Consider the following 27,172-nt stretch of genomic DNA (forward strand, 5'->3'; position numbering starts at 1 on the left):
TACTTTACAAATGCGTCAGTATCTTTCAGACAGATTAGGAGTCGAGCACGCGATACGCTGTTGCTCGCCTCCCTTTCTTTTTCTCACAACTTTTTGATCCCGGTATCCTTACATGCGGATCTGACTCGTGCGGCCCATTACGGTCCGCCGACGTGGAAGCTCATCGCATCGCCGTTGTGATTTCCGCGCATTAGCGAATGCCATTCGTTCCTCGCGGAAAGCGGGCGCGGGGAGGAGCGGATCCACGAGGGTTGCGCCTCTCGTTCGACGGAGGGAAAACATGAGGGGACGGGAAAAGAACCTATACAGCACAGAAGCTTGCACCAACATTGCAGCAACGTTGCAACGTTGCAAATTGCAATGCAACAGTACAAAGACATTGCAGAGATATACAGGGTGTCCCGGGTTTTAACCGACAAACTGCGGGAGCATATTCTACTAGTGGAAATAAGAAAAGTTTGCTTAGAAATGCTTTATTACAAAGTTATAAACCAATATTGAAAAGAAATATCAGATAAGTAACAACGGAACATAGTGTAGAATTTGGAAGGTCGAAGATGTTTATGTTATGTGTATTCACATGTATTCATGTTCACTATGTTGAAACGATTCAGTATGATTGTTACTTTCACAACAGTAACTGTTAGATTTCAATCGTCGTGTGAACTAGCAATTACTATCAGAATGCCAAAAGTGTTTTCAAATGAGGAATACACCGATATTCATTTCGTGTACGGATTCTGTGACGGAAATGCACGAGCTGCCGTACGAGAGTATCAACGTAGATTTCCCAACAGGAGAGTACCAGATAGTTCTGTGTTTAGTAATACCCATTTGCAATTACGTAATTTGGGTTCATTTCGACCTATGAATGAATATGATGATGTTCGTTCAGCTCTAAGACACCGACGACGCTCGGAAAGAATCTTAAATCTTCGCCAAAACAGCTGGATACAGTTAGACGGTTGTCCATCGCACTATGCTAGACAAGTTAGAAACTGGTTAGATGAACATTACGCTCATAGGTGGATTGGTCGAGGAGGACCGGTTTTCTGGCCTCCAAGATCGCCCGATTTAACGCTTCTTGATTTTTATTTATGGGCAACTTTAAAAAATAAAGTTTACAGTACAGAAGTAATCTCGCTTGAAGATTTAAAGCAACGAATTACTAATTCAGTTACTGAGATGCAACAAAATTTTCAGGAATGTCGTACCGTAACAAATTCTGTACTACGTCGATGTCTAGCTTGTATCGATGTGCAAGGACAACATTTTGAAATGCGTCACTAAATCATTGCGTAGATAATTTTTATTTTTGTGAAAAAATCCGTTGTTACTTATCTCATATTTCTTTTCAATATTGGTTCATAACTTTGTAATAAAGCATTTCTAAGCAAACTCGATATAAGAATTTTTTCTTATTTCCACTAGTAGAATATGCTCCCGCAGTTTGTCGGTTAAAACCCGGGACACCCTGTATATATATATATATATATATATATATATATATATATATATATATAATATAATAAGAAACAATTCTTATATCGAGTTTGCTTAGAAATGCTTTATTACAAAGTTATAAACCAATATTGAAAAGAAATATGAGATAAGTAACAACGGAACATAGTGTAGAAGTTGGAAGGTCGAAGATGTTTATGTTATGTGTATTCACATGTATTCATGTTCACTATGTTGAAACGATTCAGTATGATTGTTACTTTCACAACAGTAACTGTTAGATTTCAATCGTCGTGTGAACTAGCAATTACTATCAGAATGCCAAAAGTGTTTTCGAATGAGGAATACACTGATATTCATTTCGTGTACGGATTCTGTGACGGAAATGCACGAGCTGCCGTACGAGAGTATCAACGTAGATTTCCCAACAGGAGAGTACCAGATAGTTCTGTGTTTAGTAATACCCATTTGCAATTACGTAATTTGGGTTCATTTCGACCTATGAATGAATATGATGATGTTCGTTCAGCTCTAAGACACCGACGACGCTCGGAAAGAATCTTAAATCTTCGCCAAAACAGCTGGATACAGTTAGACGGTTGTCCATCGCACTATGCTAGACAAGTTAGAAACTGGTTAGATGAACATTACGCTCATAGGTGGATTGGTCGAGGAGGACCGGTTTTCTGGCCTCCAAGATCGCCCGATTTAACGCCTCTTGATTTTTATTTATGGGGAACTTTAAAAAATAAAGTTTACAGTACAGAAGTAATCTCGCTTGAAGATTTAAAGCAACGAATTACTAATTCAGTTACTGAGATGCAACAAAATTTTCAGGAATGTCGTACCGTAACAAATTCTGTACTACGTCGATGTCTAGCTTGTATCGATGTGCAAGGACAACATTTTGAAATGCGTCACTAAATCATTGCGTAGATAATTTTTATTTTTGTGAAAAAATCCGTTGTTACTTATTTCATATTTCTTTTCAATATTGGTTTATAACTTTGTAATAAAGCATTTCTAAGCAAACTCGATATAAGAATTTTTTCTTATTTTCACTAGTAGAATATGCTCCCGCAGTTTGTCGGTTAAAACCCGGGACACCCTGTATATTCGCAAAATACCAGCACACTTGTAGCAACATGACATTAATATTTTGGAAACATTGCACAATCAAAATTTGTAATTAATTACTATTAATTATAATTCATTTTATTAAAACATTGGAGTCTTCCTATCCTAACGAGATTCGTCCAAATCTATTCGACCAATGATGTATGATGACCAGAGTCTGAACTCGGTAATATGCGTATGCGGTGTTTGTCTCTTTCGACTATCTAAAGAACATGGTGGTTGTACGACGCGAGCATCATTCTAAAAGAAAGTAGTTACGTAAAAGAAAAAGGTAAGTACTTTTTTATAATATTATGTCTAATTATAGCACTTGTGTGCTGTTAAAATCTTGTATCTATTAATTAATTATAATAGAGAATCACTCTATTTGCCTATCTCACGGTTTATATCACTATAACCTCAAAATTATGGAAATTCATTAGAAAACTGCATATTAATAGTTGTAATATTTTTAATAACTTTTTCTGTTATAGAAGCTGTTCGTGAAATACACAATCATGCCACTGATGCAGAAATTGCTGAATGCATTTCCAAGTGGCTTGCTGAAGCTCCGGTTAGGATTGAGAGATCAAAGTATGTCATTTTACATATAATTCTATACATACTTGCAGTATGTATATTTTTATGTAATTTTATGCTAATATATGAATTTTAATTCCTATTTTATTTTTACAGGCAACATACAAACAAAAACAAAGAAGATTCAATTATTTAATTAAAGGAAAAATATTTTAACATAATTAAAGGAAAAATAATATCTCAAGAAGAGGATTTTTAAGTTTTTTTTTATAAAGAACAGTTACTTTTTTATAACAAAAATAGAGAAAATGTTTATTTCATTTTTTATTACTATTGTTATATTACATATAATTGTCTATTTATGTTAATAAATAAAAATATTGAAGTTATATAAATAAAAATATTTAAAGTATATAATAATGAATAATTATAATTATTGCAAATTCATTACATTGCAATATTATTATGACGTTTCGTTGCAATGTTCCGAAAAGCGGACATTTTCACATTCCTGCAATCCCATAGCAATGCTGCAGAAACATTTCGCAGTGAATGTGCAATGTTGCTACGTTGCGGTGGAAGATTCCTGCAACATATATGCAATCTTTGCGTGCTGTATGGGAAGAGAAGCGAACCAGTGGCCGTTTTGTTTAGTGAATCGCCGCGAAATCCGGAACACAATGCGCGATATTCAAGCCGCTTGTTCCGAGATACATTGTTTCCGTTCTCCGACGTTTTGCCCGCGTATGGAAATGCAGTAATCACTTAAAGCGGATCTGTGCCGACGACCATGTCGCATCGGCGATGCCGACATACGCGGCTTGCAAGAACAGCACCGGCATTGTGTGCAATCTCATCGGGATCGATTCGCAGGCACCGTGCGGACACGTGCATCTCCCCGCAATTAGCTCTGCCTCAGAAATTCTTATGTAGAAAATTTGCGGAGAAACGTATTAAATATTAATAAAAATATTACTAAATATTAATAAAAATAGTCGGCCGCAGAGAATTAATACTAATTGATATTTATCTATTCCTATCAAAAACTGTATCATTTGTACTTTGAAATTATAATCCGGGAAAGACGAAAACACGGAAATATATTCTGAAAAGATAAACCAGCTTTTAATAGCCCCGACGAGAGATCAGCCGTGCATCGCGGCGCGGAGGAGAGTTCACCCCTTTACAGTTCCGCTACCGGTGGCGGTACGCTGCGACGCGCGCTCCTCATCGCCACCCTCCCGCTGTGCCCCTCCCAGCTGTTCCAGCCAGCATCCCTCCGCCACGCCGCCTCTCGCAGGCCGTAATGAATCCAGTTTGTCGAACTCCACCGCCTTCTCCGGCGCGCCGCCGTGGTGATTTTCCCATCCTAGCCATCCTAACCGGCCCGTCCATCCGTCCATCCGTCCGTTTATCCGTTTGTCCATTCGTACACATATGTATGCACGTCCACACCGATAAACATGCGCTCACGTGAAACCACTGTGCTTTTCGGCGCCACCCCGCGCCCGCGGTGACCAACCCGCGCAGTCATTTCGCATCTCTCTCCTCCTATCTCTTCCTCCCACCCCCTCAACCCGCCCCCGCGCGTTGCGCCGGGCGCCCGATGCCCGTAATTACATCGGGTTCCCTTGACGATGGGACGGGAGGGTGCGCAGGGTGGAGGTTCTAATTAATCAGCTAGCCGCACTACGCGCGAATCGTTCCTGGTACACGCTGCGGCACGCCTATAGGTTGACCGTCGAGCGAAGCGCGATGCCACCCTCCTCCCCCGTTTGCCCGATTCGTCCCGACGTTGTTAACTCTTACTTGATCGTGTTTACTCATGTAGCGTAATTAATCGAGTATGTAAAATTGATGTTCCCATATATATATTGTATATCTAGAGATCTTCGACTCCGATCGCCTTTTTGTACCTCAGTAAATCGGGGAGGTACGCCTGCTTGACAAGATTCGCAAAGAAACAATTGTGCAGACGCGACAAATATGACAAAGAGACGTGGGTAAGAGCACTGCAAGTACTAAAAACAGCGGATTCTGAGAGAAAAGGCTATCGTGTCAAGTAACATGCATTGGCAACGGAGAAGATAACGTACTAAACGCGTCAATCCCACAACAATCGAACACAAATCGCTTTTAGAGAGTCGACATTTTTAATTAGTAATTTATATCTCCGGAAGAGAGAGAGGCTCGCGTATTGTTTATCAAACACTGGCTCAAATTCGCGAGCGGAACACCCGGCGAAGGGTTAATCGGCTCATTGCTCGCCACGGAACGGGGAAAATCGACGTTCTTTGTTGCCCCTTTATTCCACGGCGGCCTTTCAGCGGCGGATCTTCATCACCCCCTCTGGAACGGAGGGATAGAAAGAGAAAGAAAAGAAGAGCGAGAGAGAGAGAGAGAGAGAGAAGCGACTTTGGGCAACATTGGTTTCGGGCAATAATTACTCACCGGAAACCACTAAAGCCGAGAATACAGGACCGTGGGTTTCGCCTCGGCCGCAGCTGCAGTGATGTCGTGCTAATGAATCTATTTTGCCCGTTCTCCATATCGGCCCCCCTCCGCCCCCTCAGCCCTGCTGCCTTCCTTGCCCTCCGGTTATGCTCGTCGATCGGCGGCAGCTACGCCGAGAGAAAATATCGACGCTTTGGTCTCGGGAACAAAAGAAAGCGTATGAATTTTAGCGTTTTATGATTGACATTTGAATCTTTTAAAACACCGTGTAAAAAATATTTAAGTAATCCCAGGCAGCACACATTGGTTTCAAAACCGTTTCGTAAACGTTTTGCCGTAACGTTTCATAACCATTTTATTGAAACGTTTATTTAGGAGAAAAATGTCCAACGAAAAAACGTTTCTTTTTCGGCAAAAAAACGTTTCAGAAACCATCAGAAAAATATTTATCATTCTATATCAGTGCTCAAAATAGACACAGTTAAAAGCTGAGTTAGTAACTATTTTTCACTATACGATTATTGCAGCTTCGAAATTCTCTTTATTGCTTGTGCAGATAAAAATCTGTTCACAAATGAAGTATAGATAGAAAGAAAGTCCGTCTACAGATTTATATTCAAAATGGAAAGTTAAAACTTGCGTTTTTTTTCTAACTTTTTTCATTTGATATAAATCCTGTAGACGGACTTTCTTTCTATATTCATTTGTGGAAAAATTTTTTATTCTGCACAAGCAATAAAGAATTTTCAACTGCAATTACATCGCTATAGTGAACAAATAGTTCACTAGTACTCCAGATCGCTTAAGGGAAGTGAGTGCTATGAACTATTTTTCATGTAGATGTAATTCACTTCGAAATTTCTTTATTTTGTGAGATAAAAATCTGTTACAAATAAGTAAAAAAAAAGCTCTACAGATTTATATTCAAATAGAAAAAAGTTAACTTGCATTTTCTTTTCTATTTTTTTTTTGATATAATTGTAGACGATTTTTTATCTATGCTTATTTGTGAAAAGATTTTTTATTCTGCACAAGCAATAAGAAATTTCGAAACTGCAATTACCATCGTATAGTGAAAAAATATTCACTAGCACTCCTTTAAGTCACATTTTTATAAAACTAGATTTTTATATTTTATGAATTACTCTCTAAATTTCGTGTAGTGGAATCTCACTCTTTTGAAATATCACTTCAAGTAATAGTGATCTCAAAAGTTTCAAAAGAAAAGAAGAAGAAAAGAGTACTGGATCGGTTTTCCGGATGGTTATTTATAAGGTGATAACACAAATGTTACTTGCGAGAACGTCACGTCTGGCCTGGCCATCTATCGGTCGCTTGGTGAATCAGAGGTGGGAATCACACACACTTGTGTTGATTTTTGTCTCTTGTTCCATAATCGAGTACATTGAAACGTATGATGTAAAAATAATGAATACTCGCAAAGTAAGTAGAAATTACTATTTTTTCTATATTAATTATATAATTTCAAATCAATTTAATAAAACACATTTTTCGTTTCTGTGGAAAGGTGAAAAATACGTTTTTAAAATTGAGGTCTAAAAACGGTTTCTATTTAAACCGTTTCTTAAATGGTACTTTATGTTTCTTAGACATTAGATACGTCTAAGAAACATATATTAGGCTAACATGTGCTGCCTGGGATAATACTAGTATTTTAAAGTATTCTGGTATTATTGGTTTTTATTTTGATTTTGATATATTATATAATATATTATATATGTATTTATGTAACAGTAGGATTAAAAAGATATATTGGTATCAAAAGCCCCTTTTATATAATTTTTCTTATGATTATTATGATTTGAATATTGCAATTGACTTTAATCTGTAATTTATTTTATATTTATTCTATACCTTATACTTAATTTATTATTAAATTAGAAATTAGAAATCCCGTTAGAAATTAAAAAGGGAACCAATAGGTTATAGATTTTGCTCAACTTTTGCAGGAATGTAGTATTTCTGTAGAAGTAAATGTTCGGAGATGATAAGCCTCTCAATTGTTTACGAAACTTCGCAGTGTGAATTTTAGCACTCCTTTAGCGCAACTAAACAATTAAACATCAGTCAAGAGAGAGATAGCGAAATTTTAAGCGATCACTTTTCAAACCTATAGCGACATCTGATAGAATGCGTATCTATCGAGTAAAAATATGTCCTGTATCATTTATCGATAATGTCTTAGCGATTGATTTAAAAATAGACATGGCAGTACTTCTAATTTACCGAGCAAGAGTGGCGGGTACTGAACTCGCGATTTTAAGCGTCGGTGCGTCCGTTGTCACGTAACTGTCGCACTCGCTTTACACACTTTTGTATCCGACATGGACAGTAATTACTATTCCACCGTGTATACATGGTAAATATACAACAATGTGCACTTACGAAATATTTTATTTTGTGTCAAAATCGGAAATTTACGCTGAGGTTATCTATCGCAAGTTTTTGGAGTCTAATACCTAAATTAACACAATTGCAGATCTCTCACACGACACATTTTACAATTACACTTTACCAATCGCAATTAACGCGTAAACAATTTATCTAATGTAAACAATTTATTATAAACAACTTGAATAATTTTATTGTCGACAATCTGGCCAAATGGTATTTACATCAAGGACAACGTCATAATTTATTATAATTTGTCGTCTGACATGTAGATGATGTTGCTACAAGATGTATTTGTTTGTGCTAGGTTCGAGAAGTGTGGGATCATATCCAACATCAGGACCCACCTGCGTCAGAATCTAGTGAACGCTCTGAAGCACAAGGATCTGGGGCTATGCAAGAGCAAAGAGCCGAGGTCAGCGAGACAGTACATTTACGATATGTTAATAGCCGAGTACCTGTTTAGTCACAATTACTCCTTTACTTTGTCGATATTTGCTAGCGAAGTTCCGCTTTTAGTAAACTTTTGCAACAGCGTGCCACAGCGCTCCTCTGACAATGACAATGACAGAGGCGGTGGTAGCGGTCACAATAAATTGCAAAGTGATTACATAGCGCACACCCTGGAGACACTGGGCATTGATCCAAACAGGCCCGAGGGCCAGCATATTATATCGAGTTACATGAACAGCGAGGCACCGCTGTTGCTGTCGATTTTAAGTTCTGTAGCTTCTCTCGTTGCCAATGCGCAGTCCTCTGCTAAAGAAAGTTCCTCGTGCAACAAGCAAACGCAAGCCAACTTAGCTTTGGAGTCAAATCTCGTTGACACGACAAGAGTACACGCGATGAGAAAGAAAATTGTTCAACAGAAACGACTGTACGATGATGAATTGAGGATAAAGGAGAGCAAACTGAAACAGCAGGCTGTCGTTGTGAAGCATCAACTCGATACGCTGAATGAGAAAGTGGAAGAAGCTCAGGTGATATTTTCGAATTCAAGTATTCCAGTTTTAATGTAATGTTGAATGTCCTACATTTATTACATGTTATTACATATTACACAATATGTAATAATTACATTTTACATAATAAATCCTATAAATATTATATACATGGTTCTACATGATGCAATACAAAGGAAAGAAGATATAAAGTATTAATAAAATATAATATGCTCATGATAATAAAACGAATATGTCTCACTCATACTATGTCGTTTGTGTACTTAGAATTTAATGCGATCGTTAACGCTGAAGGAGAAGCAGCTGAACGAAAAGAACGACAATGACGTTCGGTGTATCTTACAAAAGGAAATGGAGCTGTCTATGAAACAGAATTTCTTAACACAAGAGGCTAACAGGTATTCGAGATCATTACAGAAAAATTTTATGACTCCATTTATGCTAATAACAGTAATTATGTAATAACAGCTCTGACCTAAATTATGTACAGATTGCAGAGAGAACGGGACGGTTACAGAAAGTTTGAGGGCGATTTAAAGAAGCTGCAACGGGAACTCGTCAAAATGCAAAAGGAAATGTCGCAAGGAACGTCGAATCAGTGTGTCCAGAACAATGTTAACAACAGAAATATTCACGTGCAAACCGATCTGGAGAGCCGCGCGATAATGGACGAGTGCAAAGTCCTGCGGCAAGAGAAGTTGGAGCTGATGAATCTCGTGCAGGAGCAACGCTCGAGGATAGAGCAGATCACGCTACGCAGCGTGCAATTGTCGCGCCAGTTGGAGGAAATGCGCTCGTTACCGCGATCGGTCGCCGTCGATGTACCGGTTTCTGCTGCCGAAGCCGCCAGTGCGAACGCAATCGTCAGCGAGAGCAGTTCCACGGAGGATATCCTGCAGGATGCCAAGATGCGGCTAAAGCGACTGGAAGAGGAGAGTTCCAAGGCGGATCAGTATTTCTGTAGCTTTATCAGCACGGCGTCGTAACGAAGATATCCTAAACCACGTCATTTATAAAATTAACTTATTTAACTTATTTATTATCGTGCACGTGATCATTCCAAGCATCGAATCAAGATAATGCACTTGGAAGCGTGAAATTTGTATCTCGTTAGTGAATCTTACAAATTCATATATAAAGTAATATAAATTTTATAGATAAGAATTAATGACAAATATTGGGTCATTAAGTATGAAACTTTACAAATGTAAAAGCGTCATCTTTAACATTTGTTATCTCAAATTTGGCGCCAGACGTCAGTATCAGGTTAGGTTAGTGTGATAGATGTATGTTCGCTCTTCAGATGTCATATTTGTTTGTTCAAATATCTTCATTAGTTTTATTGGTGGATTCTTTTTTATAGAACTATGGAAAAGTCCAAAATTCGTGTGATTTATGAATATGAGTTCCGCCGTGGAACCACAGTGTCGGAGACAGCTCGTAATATCAACGCTGTATTTGGTGAAGGTTCAACTACTAAAGCAACGGTGGGCAATTGGTTCAAAAACTTCAGAGATGGAGATTTCAGCCTCGCTAATGAGCCACGTGGAAGACCAAAGACGAAGGTGGATAATGATCACTTGAGAGCCGTAGTAGAGTCCGATCCATCTCAAAGTACACGTGAATTGGCATCGATATTCAATGTTTCTATACCCACCATATTGTTCATTTAGCTGCAATTGGTAAGATAAAGAAGTTGGACAAATGGGTCCCGCACGAATTGACCGATGCGCAGTAGGCGCAACGTCTAGAGGCTTCCCTTTCTTTGCTTTCCCGTCACAAAAATGAATCTTTTTTTGAATCGAATTGTGACCTGCGATGAAAAGTGGATACTCTACGACAATCGTAAACGCTCACATCAGTGGTTGAACGCTGATGAACCACCGAGACATCACGCGAAACCCAACATTACACAGAAGAAGCTTATGGTGACTGTTTGGTGGTCCAGGTCAGGTGTTATCTACTACAACTTTATGAAACCTGGTACATCGATAACGGCTGAAGTATATTGCAAGCAACTGGACGAAATGATGCAACAACTTGCTATTAAACAACCGAAATTGGTCAATCGGTCAATGCCAATCCTGTTGCATGATAATGCTCGACCGCACACCGCACGACTGACCGTGGCAAAGCTACAGGAGTTGGAATTGGAAACTCTCCGTCATCCACCATATTCACCAGATCTATCACCTACCGACTATCACTTCTTCCGGAATTTGGACAACTTGTTGGTGGGAAAATTCTTCAATTCTCAACAGGCAGTCGAAACAGCCCTCCGCGACTTCATCGATTCCCATACTCCTGGCTTCTATAGTAGAGGCATAGACCAACTACCACTAAAATGGCAGAAGTGTGTAGATAACATGGGCGCATACTTCGATTGAAAATAAATCATGTCCATGCGCCAAAAAATGCAAAAGTTTATGTTCTATTTGTAAAGTTTCATACTTAATGACCCAATATATATAGGCTTCTATGTTTTACTATCCTTAAATTAATTAATAATAATGTACTTGGCGTAGTCCGCAGCGCATCAGAATTATTGGTAAAATTAATTACAATTCATTTCTTCTCTGGCACAACTTCGCTGATGCCATACATCCCGGCTAGCAGACGACCATGAGACGAAGGTACTGGTTCCTTCGGTGGTAAATACGGTCCTTTCTCGCCCATGTATACATAACTTAAAAATTTCTTGAGGAAAAATATAAGTCATTCGGTAGAAAAAGGAAATTATGTACGTAGGGGAATATTATCGACACTGCTGCGAGCGGCAAATGTATGGACTTGATTTTATCACTAATATCGAGAAAGGATACGGCAGTCTCAAGACCCAATATGCGCTTTGCGAGAGTTTGATCGGTTCCTCGCAACCGGTGACGAATGTCGGGCAAGGTGAGGGACCAGGCTGAACCCGAGGATTTAATGTGACATGAACAGGCGCTTTTGGCGTCACCACGTGGATTCTCACCAACTGAGCAATCAATTGCTTAGTTTGACTGCAAAAAGGACGCAAATTAATAAGCAAACTGAGGTAGACCATCAAGCGTCCACGCTAGATACGTACCGGCATGGACAAGCGAAGTAAAGCGGCATGTCGACCGTGCTCGACGTCACCTTATTCCCGCTATCTTTCACAATCCCATTTCCAGTCGCCTTCAGCACCTTATCTGGCGCGGATGCCATGAATCTGTGCCCCCGCGGGCACTCGTACTCCACGCCGACGAATATCTTTACCACGAACTCCTTGCCGCCCTTCGACTTGCGACCGCGAATCGAGTTCATGTTCTGGTAGCTCTTGCCCCGCTGGCCGCTACCGTAGCCTCCGTGAGCACCGTGATCGCCTACTGCCGGCCACAATGAACTCCGTTCCTTCTGGTGCTCCAATCTGCGACGGACGCTCTCATTAATTTCTTTTTTTCATTTCTTAGCAGATTTTATAGTCGTTTAAAGTGTCGTTCGGTCTTTTCCTCACCTGACAGTTACATCCCACGGTAAGAGAAACGCAGAAGTAGGTAACATCCCGACCTGATGCTGCAGCCCTATGTTATGCGAGTACAAACTACTCGGGCCGAGGCACACCAGCGACCAACTAGAAAACTGCGGCAAGAGTCCAGCCGGCGACTCGTTATGCAACATTCCCGGAAGATATTCCGTTGTTGATGGCTGTCTCACCAGCGACTTATCTATATACATAGAATGTACGTGTTCATGGTATAATCTCTTTTTAATTAGATAATGTAAAGCAACGGCGATGGGTACCTCTGGTGTTCTCCGCGTCGCTGTCGGTGACTTCTATGACGACTTTATGCGAATCGCTCGGCGTAAGACTCGTCTTGTTGCTCAATCTCGGGACGTCCTCCTCGATCGGATCGCTCGTCGCCGGAGACTGGCTGCCACTACCATAATCTGTAATTTCGTTTATAATGTTTGCAGAAATTAACGACAGCTAGGGGAACATTTAGGAGAATGTGTAAATAAAATAAAATATTACGTTCTACTGGATAATGTTACCGTTCAAAGTGTCGGCTCCCAAACTGCAAGCTTGCGTGTCGCCCTGAGGCGTGGAAGATTCGTTGCGACTGAAGGAATCTTGGCGTTTCGTCGCTGAAAATAATTGCGCCGCTCTGCGTGCGAGAAAAAGTATACGTATCAGTACTGCTTAAGAGAGGATCTTTGATGTCATGAATATTCTACCTGTAGTTATGCGTGCTCGGTTGAAATACGGGGAACTGTATGCTCTCTAATTGCCCGCAACCGCATTGCTTCGTTAACTGCTGAAAGAATTCGTAGTTCGCCTGCCTCAGCTTGAAGGGGTCCTCTCGTGAGCCTTGGGCTCGACCGCAATTGCAAGCGCACACGTATCTAACTCCACTGCAGTGTTCTCTGACAGGCAGCTCACTGCGAAGTCAAATATGACGCTCGATAAAGTCAATGATAAATATGATAATAATAAAAAATATAATATGTAAAAGATATACAGGGTGTCCCGGGTTTTAACCGACAAACTGCGGGAGCATATTCTACTAGTGGAAATAAGAAAAAATTCTTATATCGAGTTTGCTTAGAAATGCTTTATTACAAAGTTATAAACCAATATTGAAAAGAAATATGAGATAAGTAACAACGGATTTTTTCACAAAAATAAAAATTATCTACGCAATGATTTAGTGACGCATTTCAAAATGTTGTCCTTGCACATCGATACAAGCTAGACATCGACGTAGTACAGAATTTGTTACGGTACGACATTCCTGAAAATTTTGTTGCATCTCAGTAACTGAATTAGTAATTCGTTGCTTTAAATCTTCAAGCGAGATTACTTCTGTACTGTAAACTTTATTGTTTAAAGTTGCCCATAAATAAAAATCAAGAGGCGTTAAATCGGGCGATCTTGGAGGCCAGAAAACCGGTCCTCCTCGACCAATCCACCTATGAGCGTAATGTTCATCTAACCAGTTTCTAACTTGTCTAGCATAGTGCGATGGACAACCGTCTAACTGTATCCAGCTGTTTTGGCGAAGATTTAAGATTCTTTCCGAGCGTCGTCGGTGTCTTAGAGCTGAACGAACATCATCATATTCATTCATAGGTCGAAATGAACCCAAATTACGTAATTGCAAATGGGTATTACTAAACACAGAACTATCTGGTACTTTCCTGTTGGGAAATCTACGTTGATACTCTCGTACGGCAGCTCGTGCATTTCCGTCACAGAATCCGTACACGAAATGAATATCGGTGTATTCCTCATTTGAAAACACTTTTGGCATTCTGATAGTAATTGCTAGTTGACACGACGATTGAAATCTAACAGCTACTGTTGTGGAAGTAACAATCATACTGAATCGTTTCAACATAGTGAACATGAATACATGTGAATACACGTAACATAAACATCTTGGACCTTCCAAATTCTACACTATGTTCCGTTGTTACTTATCTGATATTTCTTTTCAATATTGGTTTATAACTTTGTAATAAAGCATTTCTAAGCAAACTTTTCTTATTTCCACTAGTAGAATATGCTCCCGCAGTTTGTCGGTTAAAACCCGGGACACCCTGTATATGAAAGAAATGCATGCCTATCATCGTCTCTAGGTTCGGTTTGCTCGCCCCCGCCCGCACCTTCGCTGCCACCTCGGTGAATGGGATTCGTGCAAGGGTGACCAGTGAGCGACAACACTTCACACATTTGCCTGCCTGCTCGCCAGTGCTTGTCGCATTCCGCCTGTAATTTCTCGCTGAACTCCTCGAACAGCGGACCACGGGCGTGCATCTCGAAGACTGCCATCGCGTGCGCTAGCTTCGACTCGTGATACGCTCTGGAATGTTGATTTAATCAGGTGTTCCCGCGCGAACTGCGGTTCTTTCAAGTCATTTGTTTTACCTCGTATAATGCTGCGGCAAGTTCTCCTGATACGCTTGCAAAGCCCTTGGCAGCACCTTGCTGCAACGGCTCTTACTGAATTTCACATCGGTGTCCAGCAGATTATGAAGTTGTTGCAGCTCCTTGTCGGTATTGTGGATAAAGTAGTCGAATACTTTGTTCGCTACTTGACAAAATATATTCAGCGTAGGTATCTGCAATAATTTGCTTTCAGAAGTTTGTTTTTAGAAGTGAGAGAGCTTACTCGAGGGATACTAGTCTTACTCCACACTGTCTAATAAATTCGATTATCGTTAGTGCAAAAAGATGACGTAAATCGAACAGGCACCTCGAAATAAGCGGGCGTGGAATGCCTGCTGACATTATCGTCAAATCCTTTTACAAAAGCCAAGTCTATGTGCTGCTGCAGAAATAGTCTGAACGAGCGGGTCTCTATAAATGCACGAGAGTTATTTATAAATTCACATTGTGTCATCTAACGTCTCTACCCAACTTGGTCTTACCATTTTCAGTGTCAGCGTCCGTCAAAACGTCATTCGAGTCTGAGCTGGCAAGACTTCTCGACGTTATGCCACCAGAACTGACTTTACAGCTCTGTATCAACTTTCTCGCCATGTAACCCAGCATATCCTTCGATTCTGTGCTTCCGGTGTGCACGTACACGAATTCCTGGTTAGCTGGGATCGCAAACAGGGAGTTCGAGCTGGAAACAAAGCAGAATGGCTGCAACATTCTCGTTGGACTTTCCTTGCAACAAGATTAATTGTTGATTTTGTACCTGATATTGGTGACTATCCTATTTTTCCTCAGCATCTGGTAGATCTGGTCCTCGAGGGAGTGTTCCAGCTTTTTGATATTAGCGCTGCCGTCTGGATCCTGAAAGATTGGTGGGCAAGACTCGAAGTAAAACAGTACTCGTGGTGAGCACGGTCTGACGTTCGCAATCCAGTCCTTTGGTAGGCTGTGAATGGAGCTTAACACATCAGAGAGTTGCGGAGAGATCTTCTGTCTGTCATCATATCATCAGAGAGAAATTTAATCTATTGCAATTGTGTTGTTAGCCATGCACGTTTTTTAAATATAAGTACGATCGAACTCGTTCAATACTGACCTGACTATGTCCATGGCACGAAATAAATGTACGTAGCTGTAATCGAAGGTGTGAGTCGGATGAGTAAGTACAATCACGTGAGATATGTGGAACAGGACTAGGAGCGCTCTCGCATATTTGTCCCTCATATGCGCCCATACGCTGAGGAAATCCTTACACTCTTGCTTCTCCGTAAACTTGTCGTACTCAGCTAGGAGTGTGTGGCTGTCTAGAAATCCTCTTAGGTGCAAGTAAACTGTCTTCTCCTTGGCGTTGTAATATCCCTCGATGTCACACTGACGAGTAAACCATATTGATGAGTACGCCGATCAAGATATTACTTATTAAGTGTCATAGATATCATTTGAGGTCCAAGAGATGTCCTACCCATGAATCTTCATCAATCTCTGCCTCGTCCAGGAGGTTTAGCTGGAGTATAGAGCTGAGCATATCCGTCTTGCATCCTTTGGTGCAGAGCTGGGACTTGCCAAATACTGAGACAATCACCACTTTCTCGTCAAGTTGTGTGAAACTAAACGATCGCGGAAAAAATGTTAGCAGGATGATCTCATGTGAATTTTAGGAAATAGAAGTATGAAAGAAATATTGCTTGAACGTCTCGTGACTTTTTAGGCATGATTCCTTACCTCTCCGCATCGCACGGTAATGTAAACTTAGAAGGCTGCATTGTGAGCTCGTTTATTCATGAATTTTTAAGATTTATGATATCGTTCAATGCATGATTATTCAATGACCATTCAATGATGATACAATGCATGTAAATTCTTTCAAGCAAGTTATTTGAAACAATTCTGATAATTTAAATTGTTCCTCTTTTTATTCCTTATTTTCTACTAACTTTCTTACTAAATAATAACGGTTACTTTCAGTGTTCTTTATTATTTCTTTTCAATCATCCACGCAATATTTATGTTTCATCCCCACGTGTTCCCATCAGCTGTCAACACTAAAGTCACTAGATTGATAAAGTACCGCAATCCGTGGTAAAATACGCGGAATAAAAATGGCGTTGGAAGTGTATTTAGTGCAAACATGCAACTTATCAACACACTAAGTGCAATTCTACGAAGCAGCGTTGCGTTGTATCTCCATTGAGAAAGGTTACATATTGTGATAGACGTGAAGAGAACATAATTGTGATGAAAACACCGTGTAGTTGGAATTAAAATGGCGGACCATTGCGGTACTTTATCTATCTAGTGGCTTTAGTCAACACGCGGCCGTGGCGACATCTGTCGAATCTGTTAAAACTAGCGTCTACGGAATGCCAACTCTAAAGTGAGGTAGTAGTACAAATCGATGGCGAGTCAGACTATGAAGATTTCGCAGGAAATTTCAGCCGTGAAGTTCGAAAGGCGAATCAGAGATGGTAGCACCCGGAATTTACACGCGCGGAAGGTGTTGTCAGAAGGAGTGGACTTTTGTGTACATTTAAGTTTGCATCATCACGAAATCACCGTCATGCAATCATCTACACGCTGCCACTAATTATTATCAGCATGACGTTATCGGTGGGACGTGGAATTTTCATGAAAATATGCGGCAACAGCTTCGGTAGCTTACCATCGCGAATTATAGCCGCGAGATCCAGCAGCGCAGCTAGCAAGGAGAATGCAGAATCCATCGGAAACGTTATCCCGGCTTCGCAGCCGAATAAGATCCAAGCCGCAGTGCTGAAGGAATTCTCCAGTCCTCTCGTTATAGAGAACCTGGAGCCGCCGAAGAGGGTACAAGCGAACGAAGTAAATAGAATTCGAGATCAAATTCCATATCAGGAATTAGTTGCAATATTATTATTATTATTAAATATTATTTACATGATTAGCTGTAACGTTCATTCTATATATAGACACGGATGATAATGATTGATGAGAAGTAATTGTCATTAACTCTTGCAGGTACTCATTGATGTTCATTACTGTGCTCTGAATGTCTCCGACTCTCTTCTCAGTAAGAATATGTACATATTTGAACCCAAATTACCAATGATTCTTGGTCACGAAGTTGTCGGGAAGCTGGTTGAGATCGGTGCTGAGGCAGAGGAGAGCGGCTACAAAGTTGGAGATAAAGTCATCGCTCTTAACAAGGAAAGATACGGAGGCTTGGCTGAGAAGTGCCTGGCAGAAGTTGGAGTAAGAGCATATAAATCATTAGTTTCCAGTATACACTTATGCACTTGATGGTAATAGTGCTGACGATGCCTCTGTCTAGGACATTTGGAAAGTACCTCCCATGACAAACTCCATGAACGCTGCGAGCGTGCTGGACAATTACATTACTGCTCTACTCGCGCTGGAGAGGAAAGTCAACATCGATGAGGACGACATGATACTGATAAACGTCGGTATGAGCGGCATTGGTCTGGCAGCGCTGGATCTCGCGACGAATGTTTTTAGAGCCAAGGTGTGGCTTTCTATTTGAGTGAAGCATTCACGTACCAGACTGTCGAGTAATGTATGCTTTAATGTACACTTTGCAAAGGTGATTGGAATTTGCGCCACGGAAGACGGGGCGGACCAGGCTCGGGAGAAGGGAGCGTTCGCATCCCTGAAGTACAAGGATAAGAAGTTGCTGAAGCAGATAGAGGACATTGCGGCCGAGCGAGACATCAAAGCCATCTTCGACGACGTCGGTGGGGAGTACCTGAAGAAAATGTTGGATTGGTGAGTACTAAGAGACCCACCGGTAGAAGCAGAGATGTTTCGCGGGTTTAGAGAGAGTCGCGTGTCTGGATTTTGCATCAGGCAAGGCGCGATTGGTAGGTAGGACACGTAATGTTTTTAGCTTCACCAACGTCTACAAAGACGCGACGTTAAAGGACCTGCTGCGCGATGACAATTTTGCCGTGGTGGTGCATCACCTCTCTCGCGAAGGTACACAGCCTGTTTTTAAGTCATCCGTAACTTAACTATCCGAACAATGCGCTCACTTGTAGCCTCTGTCATGAAGGGCGAATGATCATAGCCGGCACGGCGGCCACCATGAACACGGACGTTCAGTCAGACGTGCAGAAAGGCTCCTTCAGCGTCACCGGCTTCAGTCTTCGTGAATACAGGAAGAGAAAGCCTGACGTGTACCGGTATGTGATCGTAATGTTGTTCATACCTCTAGCTTCTTGTCTAGTTCCTTATAGATAAAGCTTTAACCGTTTCGGGTCCTGCGATGTTAGCCAAGCGGGAGACGAGATTTTACAATTCTTAGAAGAGGGTCTCATCACACCGTCTTACTCGTTGATTGCCGGCTTACACAAGATCAACGACGCCTTGCAAGTCGTCTCCGAGAGTAAATCCCCGGGAAAAGTAAGTAACGCGGTAAAAGATCCCTGCTTACTTTTTGCATTAACAGTTTGTTACCAAATGAACCTGCATCTCTATTATGTACGGTATTTATGACAATGCAACGTGTAAACCTCGTAGGTCGTGATCGACATGAGGAACAAGGAGGCTGCGGTAAAAGTACCGGCAAACGGATCTGCATGAACTTGCACCGAGTCACTCCGTGATTTTTCAAGTTCTGATACTCCAAGAAAGCAGCTTTATGATGCACGGTGATATTTTGTACATCTGCATTAGATATTACGATAAGCAGAAGCTAATGTAGTTATTAAGATTATTAAAACTTTCTATTATTAAAACTTTCACTTTTCAATGTCGTCTGAAATGAATCCCTCTCAGATTTTTTGGATTAACAGCGTTGCGATTAACAGCGCATTAAGAGTCTCTCGCGACCGGTCGCGGGTAGTTGGTGCAGCACTACTACTTTTTTCTGGTGTTTCAACTTGAACGTCGTTGAGCAGAGATTTACGATCGCTCGATTGGCTACGGTTTAAGCGAAATGATTGGCAGCGATCGCTTCGATTAGATCAACTATTTCAAAGACTCGCAATGAGACCGCTCGCTCCGCGCCAGAGCTGGCGCGTTGACATTCGCGCGTTACTCGGCAATTTTTACGCGCAGATGGTGCGCGACTGTACGCGTGCCGGCGCCTTTCAAACGAGATTTGAGATGTCAAAGTTAATTTATACCGGGAATTAAAAATACAGGAATCGTCAGCAGACCGCACTCGTGCATTTCCATTTGTGACCTTTCCAACGCGTCTCGGTTCATGATATTAACAACTCGCTGCAACATCATTATCCATTTTTTCTTTGTCAATCTCGGCAAGAGTCTCTCAATGAATCTCCATCCCTTTCATTTTTTCTTGCTCAATGAATCTCGGCAAGCCTCTCAATGAATTCTCTCAGCGAGCCGCTCCAGGAAGTTTGAGATACCTGAAACAATTATTTCCGTTTCTGCGCGCAATAACTTGAATTGTTCTCTTGAAACCTGCTCGCTTTTTACGAACTTTCGATTGCGCGGTATCTAGCTTAAAGAACGCTTTCGCGCGCGTTGATATTGTTCGGCATCATCGTTTAGAAAGGAGCGGTCGCGGGGACCCGCGAATCGATCAGCAGGTCGTCTTCATCCATCGCCTTGATCACCGCAGGGGTCCTTTCAGAGAGCTGTCAGGCGTGGACGCGACTGTCAGAAGTGCTGATTAGGTGAGTCAGGAACACAATAACGCGCGACGTGGGTGCTCTAGATCGCTGCGGACCGGTCGTGACCTGACACCGATATTCCCTCCCCGCAGATGCAAAATTATCAAGTCGTCCTTCTCCTGGACATCCTGCCTTGCGTGAAGGCTACTCAATTGAAACCTGAATCGCAGGGTGTTACTTGGAAACTTGACACACCGCGACGTGTTAATCTTTCCGATGCATCATCAAGACAATCCCACGCGGAGCATATTGATTTGTTAGATGTAAGAAACGTGACATTGATTTATTAATTACTGTCACTTGATTATTGTTGCATCATGATTTATTGGGTTGGCCAAAAAGTAATTGCGTTTTTTTTTATATAAATAAAAGGCGAATTTTTCATGGGAAACAAAAACTTTATTAAACAATATATTGTCCATTTTGTTTGATTATCTTTTGCCATTTTTCAGGCAACTTCATGATTCCGCGCTCAAAAAAGTTCTTATCTTTTTCAGCAAAAAACAATTCCAACAACGATTTCATATCCTCATCAGCAGTCAAGGTTTTACCATTCAAGGCGTTTTGCAAAGAACGAAACAAATGGTAATCTGATGGCGCCAGGTCTGGCGAATATGGTGGATGTGGTAACACCATGGTAACACATCCCATCCAAGCTGCAACAATTTTTCACGAGTGACCAAACTTGTACGTGGTCTAGCGTTATCGTGGTGAAACACAACACCTTTGCGATTCACCAATTCTCGACGTTTCTGTTTGATGGCATCATTTAATTTATCCAGTTGACGACAGTATACGTCTGAATTAATGGTTTGATTCCTCGCAAGCAGCTCAAAATACACAATACCTTGAAAGTCCCACCAGACTGACAGCATAATCTTTCTTTGGTGAATATCTGCTTTTCAAGTGCTTTCAGCAGGTTCATCACGCTTGCTCCACCATCTTTTTCGTTTGACGTTGTTGTAGACGATCCATTTTTCGTCGCCTGTTATCATGCGTTTCAAAAGAGAATCGCAGATGTCAATACGCTTAGTGAGATGAATTTCTTTCAGCTCATGTGCTACCCAAATATCGAGCTTACTAATGTATCCAAGTCGTTTTAAATGGTTTTCAACACTCGATTTCGATATGTCAAGATTCTCAGCAATCTCTCGTGTCGTTAAACGCCGATTCGAATCGATCGGTGCCTTTATTTTGTCATCATCAATTTCGATTGGCCTTCCTGAGCGTGGTTCATCTTTCACATTAAAATCTCGAGATCGAAATTTAATAAACCAATTTTGACACTGCCGCAGTTTTAAAGCATCTTCGCCATATACATGACATAACTTTTTATGAGCTTGCACAGCGTTTTTCCCTTTTCGGAAGTAATAAAACAAAATATGACGAAAATGTTCTTTTTGATTTTCCATTTTGAAATCGACGGCAAACAAACAATTGTTAACGAAATCGTGTACTTTCTTTTTCTAAAACAAGCTTGAACCGTGAGTTGTTAACCTACATAATGATTTTGCGGTTTAGAATGAAGTTAGTTACGTTTCAAGACATGTATGTCCATCTATTGGAAAAAAACGCAATTACTTTTTGGCCAACCCAATAATTTTGATACATGCGTGCTGGTCTTGTACGTTTGCTATTTATTCACGGAAAGAAAAAAGTAGCTGCCATAGCTAAAACTGCGTGTGGTAACTAAATTCAGTCGTAATATATGGACAACTAACATCTTAGCTGTGACACCTATTTTAATTAGTTGAAAATGGTTAGCTGCCTTATATGCAAGACTTGGCTGCAGTACATATTTTAGTTAGCAATTATCACAACATATGTTGCAGCGATTAGTTGTAGCGCGCACACTACTTGTACATGGAAGACACAATTTTTGCTGTCGTTGCTAATACTTTTGCTGTGGCGATCAAATGATGCTAAACCCGAAATATGTTCTGCAGCTAAAACTGTATACAAGATAGCTACATTAATTAGCAATAGCTAGATCAAGTGAATCACTAACTCAATTATTTACCACTGCGCATGCGCAGCGCTGTTCGCGCCGCGTTTGCATGCGGCAACGAAATAATGTTTTATCTGTGGCATATCGGTTAGTTCCGATAGTTATTTTTATGTTGCTGTACAATATGATCCTTACAGCTATGCATATTTTGCTACTTTCTTTATGTATTAGGTTACACGGAAAGAAAAAAGTAGTTGCCATAGCTAAAACTGCGTGTGGTAGCTACATTTCAGTCGTAATATATGGACAACTAACATCTTAGCTGTGACACCTATTTTAATTAGTTGAAAATGGTTAGCTGCCTTATATGCAAGACTTGGCTGCAGTACATATTTTAGTTAGCAATTATCACAACATATGTTGCAGCGATTAGTTGTAGCGCGCACACTACTTGTACTGGAAGACACAATTTTTGCTGTCGTTGCTAATACTTTTGCTGTGGCGATCAAACTGATGCTAAACCCGAAATATGTTCTGCAGCTAAAACTGTATACAAGATAGCTACATTAATTAGCAATAGCTAGATCAAGTGAATCACTAACTCAATTATTTACCACTGCGCATGCGCAGCGCTGTTCGCGCCGCGTTTGCATGCGGCAGCGAAATAATGTTGTATCTGTGGCATATCGGTTAGTTCCGATAGTTATTTTTATGTTGCTGTACAATATGATCCTTACAGCTATGCATATTTTGCTACTTTCTTTATGTATTAGGTTACACGGAAAGAAAAAAGTAGCTGCCGTAGCTAAAACTGCGTGTGGTAACTAAATTCAGTCGTAATATATGGACAACTAACATCTTAGCTGTGACACCTATTTTAATTAGTTGAAAATGGTTAGCTGCCTTATATGCAAGACTTGGCTGCAGTACATATTTTAGTTAGCAATTATCACAACATATGTTGCAGCGATTAGTTGTAGCGCGCACACTACTTGTACATGGAAGACACAATTTTTGCTGTCGTTGCTAATACTTTTGCTGTGGCGATCAAACTGATGCTAAACCCGAAATATGTTCTGCAGCTAAAACTGTATACAAGATAGCTACATTAATTAGCAATAGCTAGATCAAGTGAATCACTAACTCAATTATTTACCACTGCGCATGCGCAGCGCTGTTCGCGCCGCGTTTGCATGCGGCAGCGAAATAATGTTGTATCTGTGGCATATCGGTTAGTTCCGATAGTTATTTTTATGTTGCTGTACAATATGATCCTTACAGCTATGCATATTTTGCTACTTTCTTTATGTATTAGGTTACACGGAAAGAAAAAAGTAGCTGCCGTAGCTAAAAACTGCGTGTGGCAGCTACATTTCAATCGTAATATATGGACAGCTAAATTTTAGCTGTGATACCTATTTTATTAGATAAGGTTCCTAATTCATTAGCTGCAAGAGCAAACAGTTTGCTGTAGTTTAGAAAGTTATAGCTACGGCAGCAAACACAGTTTTAGCAAATCATGAGTAGCTACGGTAGCAAAATTGTTTCTTTCCGTGTTATTGCGGCACGTGGGGGATCTCGATTATTCGTATTAATCTAGCGTGTCGAATTGTATCTCGCGGCCGTGTTGCAAATTCACGTTCACCTTACAAACGCGAACACATTCCAGATATTGTTAACGCTTTGTAGCGTCCAGTGACGAAGGCCAATTAGAATGGTTTCACGTAGTTAATTATATGGTCCGAGTTCAAGGTGGTCTCCTCCTGGTTAATCGTAGGCGTGGTGTGCGCGATTTCCAAATCCAATTGTCCAGTCTGCCTCTGATATCGCGGGCACGGACTCCTTATGTAAATGTGCTTTCTCCCTAAACCTTGAAGTGAATTGACACGATATATCCGTCGCGAAATCAAGAAAAAATTGATTCTGCCTATATGTCTCGATCATTCGCGTCCAGCTCGAATTCCGAATCTGGAATCCACGCGGTACTCGCATAGAAAAATTAACGAATATTTATGTATGTTGCTATCTTACTTCTATCCTTCAATATTGGATATTTTCACCAATTTTCAATCGATTTGATGTCCGAAACAAAGTCCTTGATTTTCCGAGTGAAGAAAAGTTCAAACGAAGATCTAGGATTTCCGATGAACCGAAGTAAGAAAGATAGATGTCAAAATTAGATTTCCTGATCGTTTCGAGAGAATTCCATTGGAATTTTCTCTATAATTGATAATACTTAAGAATCATTGAGATAAATGACGATCACTCTCAACATTGAATCTCTCCTTGTCTAATCGGACAACGTAACGTTTTCAACGAATGGCCTTGTGCTAATTAATTCAGGATAAGTCTGGTGCAATAGAAGACATTTCGGCAGAAAGAGAGAGAGAAGAGAGAGAAGAGGAAGATAGAAACGACAGAGGAATTTCTGTCATTCAGCCTTATCTGAAAGCCTTAGATAATTCCGCGCTATCATCGCTGCTCCGAGGGAGACGGACGTGTTTCGTCAGTGATATACGATACGGATAGCATCAGGCCGTTACGGCCGTTGTATACCTACCGCAGACCCGCGTAGGTCAACGACAGACAAAAAAGTGCCGGAAGAAAAATTGCAACTAATTAGCACGGCGGGATCGCATGAATCTTCGCGATTCGCCCGTTCAGGGATTGCCCCGCGCGATCCTTATCGCAATTCTGCTAATGATCACGCGTATGTACGTCCAGTCGCGAGCGTAACGGCGCGTCCTGCAAAAATCGAGGCAGATAAAGTAAACGTACCGCGAAATAAGACGGCCGAGAGATGAATAAATAATATTGGGTTGGCCAAAAAGTAATTGCGTTTTTTTCCAATAGATGGACATACATGTCTTGAAACGTAACTAACTTCATTCTAAACCGCAAATTCATTATGTAGGTTAACAACTCACGGTTCAAGCTTGTTTTAGAAAAAGAAAGTACACGATTTCGTTAACAATTGTTTGTTTGCCGTCGATTTCAAAATGGAAAATCAAAAAGAACATTTTCCTCATATTTTGTTTTATTACTTCCGAAAAGGGAAAAACGCTGTGCAAGCTCATAAAAAGTTATGTCATGTATATGGCGAAGATGCTTTAAAACTGCGGCAGTGTCAAAATTGGTTTATTAAATTTCGATCTCGAGATTTTAATGTGAAAGATGAACCACGCTCAGGAAGGCCAATCGAAATTGATGATGACAAAATAAAGGCACCGATCAATTCGAATCGGCGTTTAACGACACGAGAGATTGCTGAGAATCTTGACATATCGAAATCGAGTGTTGAAAACCATTTAAAACGACTTGGATACATTAGTAAGCTCGATATTTGGGTAGCACATGAGCTGAAAGAAATTCATCTCACTAAGCGTATTGACATCTGCGATTCTCTTTTGAAACGCATGATAACAGGCGACGAAAAATGGATCGTCTACAACAACGTCAAACGAAAAAGATGGTGGAGCAAGCGTGATGAACCTGCTGAAAGCACTTGAAAAGCAGATATTCACCAAAGAAAGATTATGCTGTCAGTCTGGTGGGACTTTAAAGGTATTGTGTATTTTGAGCTGCTTGCGAGGAATCAAACCATTAATTCAGACGTATACTGTCGTCAACTGAATAAATTAAATGATGCCATCAAACAGAAACGTCGAGAATTGGTGAATCGCAAAGGTGTTGTGTTTCACCACGATAACGCTAGACCACGTACAAGTTTGGTCACTCGTGAAAAATTGTTGCAGCTTGGATGGGATGTGTTACCATGGTGTTACCACATCCACCATATTCGCCAGACCTGGCGCCATCAGATTACCATTTGTTTCGTTCTTTGCAAAACGCCTTGAATGGTAAAACCTTGACTGCTGATGAGGATATGAAATCGTTCTTGGAATAGTTTTTTGCTGAAAAAGATAAGAACTTTTTTGAGCGCGGAATCATGAAGTTGCCTGAAAAATGGCAAAAGATAATCAAACAAAATGGACAATATATTGTTTAATAAAGTTTTTGTTTCCCATGAAAAATTCGCCTTTTATTTATATAAAAAAAACGCAATTACTTTTTGGCCAACCCAATAGTTACAAGCGACGTGCATTACTTTGGAAACTCCGCCGGGAGACGGATGCCTTCCTTCGCGGAGAGGATCCCGTATCCTGCTACCTTGCAAAACGCAATCTCGCGTGATTTCGACATCGTCCCAAGACGTAGATATGCCTACTCGAGTCGCCCGATTCGCGGCACGTAAATAATTAAATGGTGAAACCATTAATGAAATTAATAGCGGGCGCGCGGCCGCGCTGGGAGATGACAAAAGGCGGATTTGATCACGAGAATCGCGGCTCTGTGATTCCTCTCTCGTGCTGAAAACGAGCTTCGCTGATTAAAACGGTGACTTTCGCGTTTGGACGAATAAAAGTGGTAGGAGGAGCTTAAATACGCGCGGTGGGAAATACATAAAGACAGGAATATATCAGACTTAGACTGAAAGAACGATTTATGTAATCGCATTCGCGCAAAAAACCGCCGGTTTTATGCGACTTTCGCGCACGGCATGCCAGGCGACTTTGTTTCTTTTCTTTCTTCGAAGGTACCGCTTTGAGTCGTATGTGTCTAACGATCGTTGGTCCCGTTCGCGACGCGTCTCGGATTGTCGCAAATTCACGAAGCCTCGCACGGAACCTCTCCGCGTGAAAGTGGATCGTCCCGGGATTTCGAAATCGCATCGAAG

At 40.8% G+C, this 27,172-nt stretch overlaps 3 protein-coding genes across 6 annotated transcripts; 2 read left to right on the top strand and 1 right to left on the bottom strand.

Annotated features, from left to right (window-relative positions):
* Positions 1-7,916: 7,916 nt before the first annotated feature.
* Positions 7,917-10,109, top strand: LOC105282698 (putative leucine-rich repeat-containing protein DDB_G0290503). The gene is made up of 4 exons (XM_011344904.3): positions 7,917-7,951; positions 8,291-8,963; positions 9,213-9,343; positions 9,436-10,109. Exons 1-4 carry the CDS (start codon positions 7,917-7,919, stop codon positions 9,929-9,931), a joined length of 1,335 nt encoding a protein of 444 aa, XP_011343206.1. The 3' UTR covers positions 9,932-10,109.
* On the bottom strand, positions 9,741-17,106 carry LOC105282697 (protein SMG8). Of its 3 annotated transcripts, none has more exons than XM_011344902.3 (16): positions 16,576-17,106; positions 16,316-16,460; positions 15,950-16,224; positions 15,617-15,847; positions 15,342-15,541; positions 15,167-15,270; positions 14,839-15,032; positions 14,534-14,773; positions 13,146-13,349; positions 12,963-13,075; positions 12,711-12,857; positions 12,424-12,634; positions 12,016-12,336; positions 11,768-11,947; positions 11,508-11,631; positions 9,741-9,868 (listed from the first exon to the last, which is right to left on the bottom strand). In XM_011344902.3, the coding sequence occupies exons 1-15, from the start codon at positions 16,614-16,616 to the stop codon at positions 11,511-11,513; spliced, it is 2,727 nt and encodes a 908-aa protein (XP_011343204.1). In that variant the 5' UTR covers positions 16,617-17,106; the 3' UTR covers positions 9,741-9,868; positions 11,508-11,510. The 3 variants fall into 3 exon arrangements, with proteins under 3 accessions (XP_011343204.1, XP_011343205.1, XP_011343203.1); XM_011344903.3 differs by having other exon boundaries at positions 9,824-9,941; XM_011344901.3 differs by lacking the exon at positions 9,741-9,868 and having other exon boundaries at positions 11,347-11,631.
* Positions 17,107-17,317: 211 nt separating this feature from the next.
* On the top strand, positions 17,318-19,593 carry LOC105282703 (quinone oxidoreductase-like protein 2). 2 transcript variants are annotated; one of them, XM_011344911.3, is made up of 8 exons: positions 17,319-17,691; positions 17,848-18,081; positions 18,161-18,352; positions 18,431-18,612; positions 18,734-18,822; positions 18,899-19,028; positions 19,119-19,248; positions 19,366-19,593. In XM_011344911.3, exons 1-8 carry the CDS (start codon positions 17,449-17,451, stop codon positions 19,426-19,428), a joined length of 1,263 nt encoding a protein of 420 aa, XP_011343213.1. In that variant the 5' UTR covers positions 17,319-17,448; the 3' UTR covers positions 19,429-19,593. The 2 variants fall into 2 exon arrangements, with proteins under 2 accessions (XP_011343214.1, XP_011343213.1); XM_011344912.3 differs by lacking the exon at positions 18,734-18,822 and having other exon boundaries at positions 17,318-17,691; positions 18,885-19,028.
* Positions 19,594-27,172: the final 7,579 nt, after the last annotated feature.

Source organism: Ooceraea biroi, chromosome 10, assembly GCF_003672135.1.
Source record: "Ooceraea biroi isolate clonal line C1 chromosome 10, Obir_v5.4, whole genome shotgun sequence".
In the NCBI taxonomy this organism is placed as follows: Eukaryota; Metazoa; Arthropoda; class Insecta; order Hymenoptera; family Formicidae; genus Ooceraea; species Ooceraea biroi.

Coding starts and splice junctions, on each gene's coding strand:
- LOC105282698 (XM_011344904.3), top strand. CDS start 7,917: ATGGACAGTAATTACTATTCCACCGTGTATACATG. Junction 7,952..8,290: donor TATTCCACCGTGTATACATG/GTAAATATACAA, acceptor TGTTTGTGCTAG/GTTCGAGAAGTGTGGGATCA. Junction 8,964..9,212: donor AGAAAGTGGAAGAAGCTCAG/GTGATATTTTCG, acceptor TTGTGTACTTAG/AATTTAATGCGATCGTTAAC.
- LOC105282697 (XM_011344902.3), bottom strand. CDS start 16,616: ATGCAGCCTTCTAAGTTTACATTACCGTGCGATGCGGAGAG. Junction 13,350..14,533: donor GAACCTAGAGACGATGATAG/GCATGCATTTCT, acceptor TTGACTTCGCAG/TGAGCTGCCTGTCAGAGAAC. Junction 11,632..11,767: donor TATTGGGTCTTGAGACTGCC/GTATCCTTTCTC, acceptor GAAATTTTTAAG/TTATGTATACATGGGCGAGA.
- LOC105282703 (XM_011344911.3), top strand. CDS start 17,449: ATGACGTTATCGGTGGGACGTGGAATTTTCATGAAAATATGCGGCAAC. Junction 17,692..17,847: donor AGAGGGTACAAGCGAACGAA/GTAAATAGAATT, acceptor TAACTCTTGCAG/GTACTCATTGATGTTCATTA. Junction 18,082..18,160: donor AGTGCCTGGCAGAAGTTGGA/GTAAGAGCATAT, acceptor GCCTCTGTCTAG/GACATTTGGAAAGTACCTCC.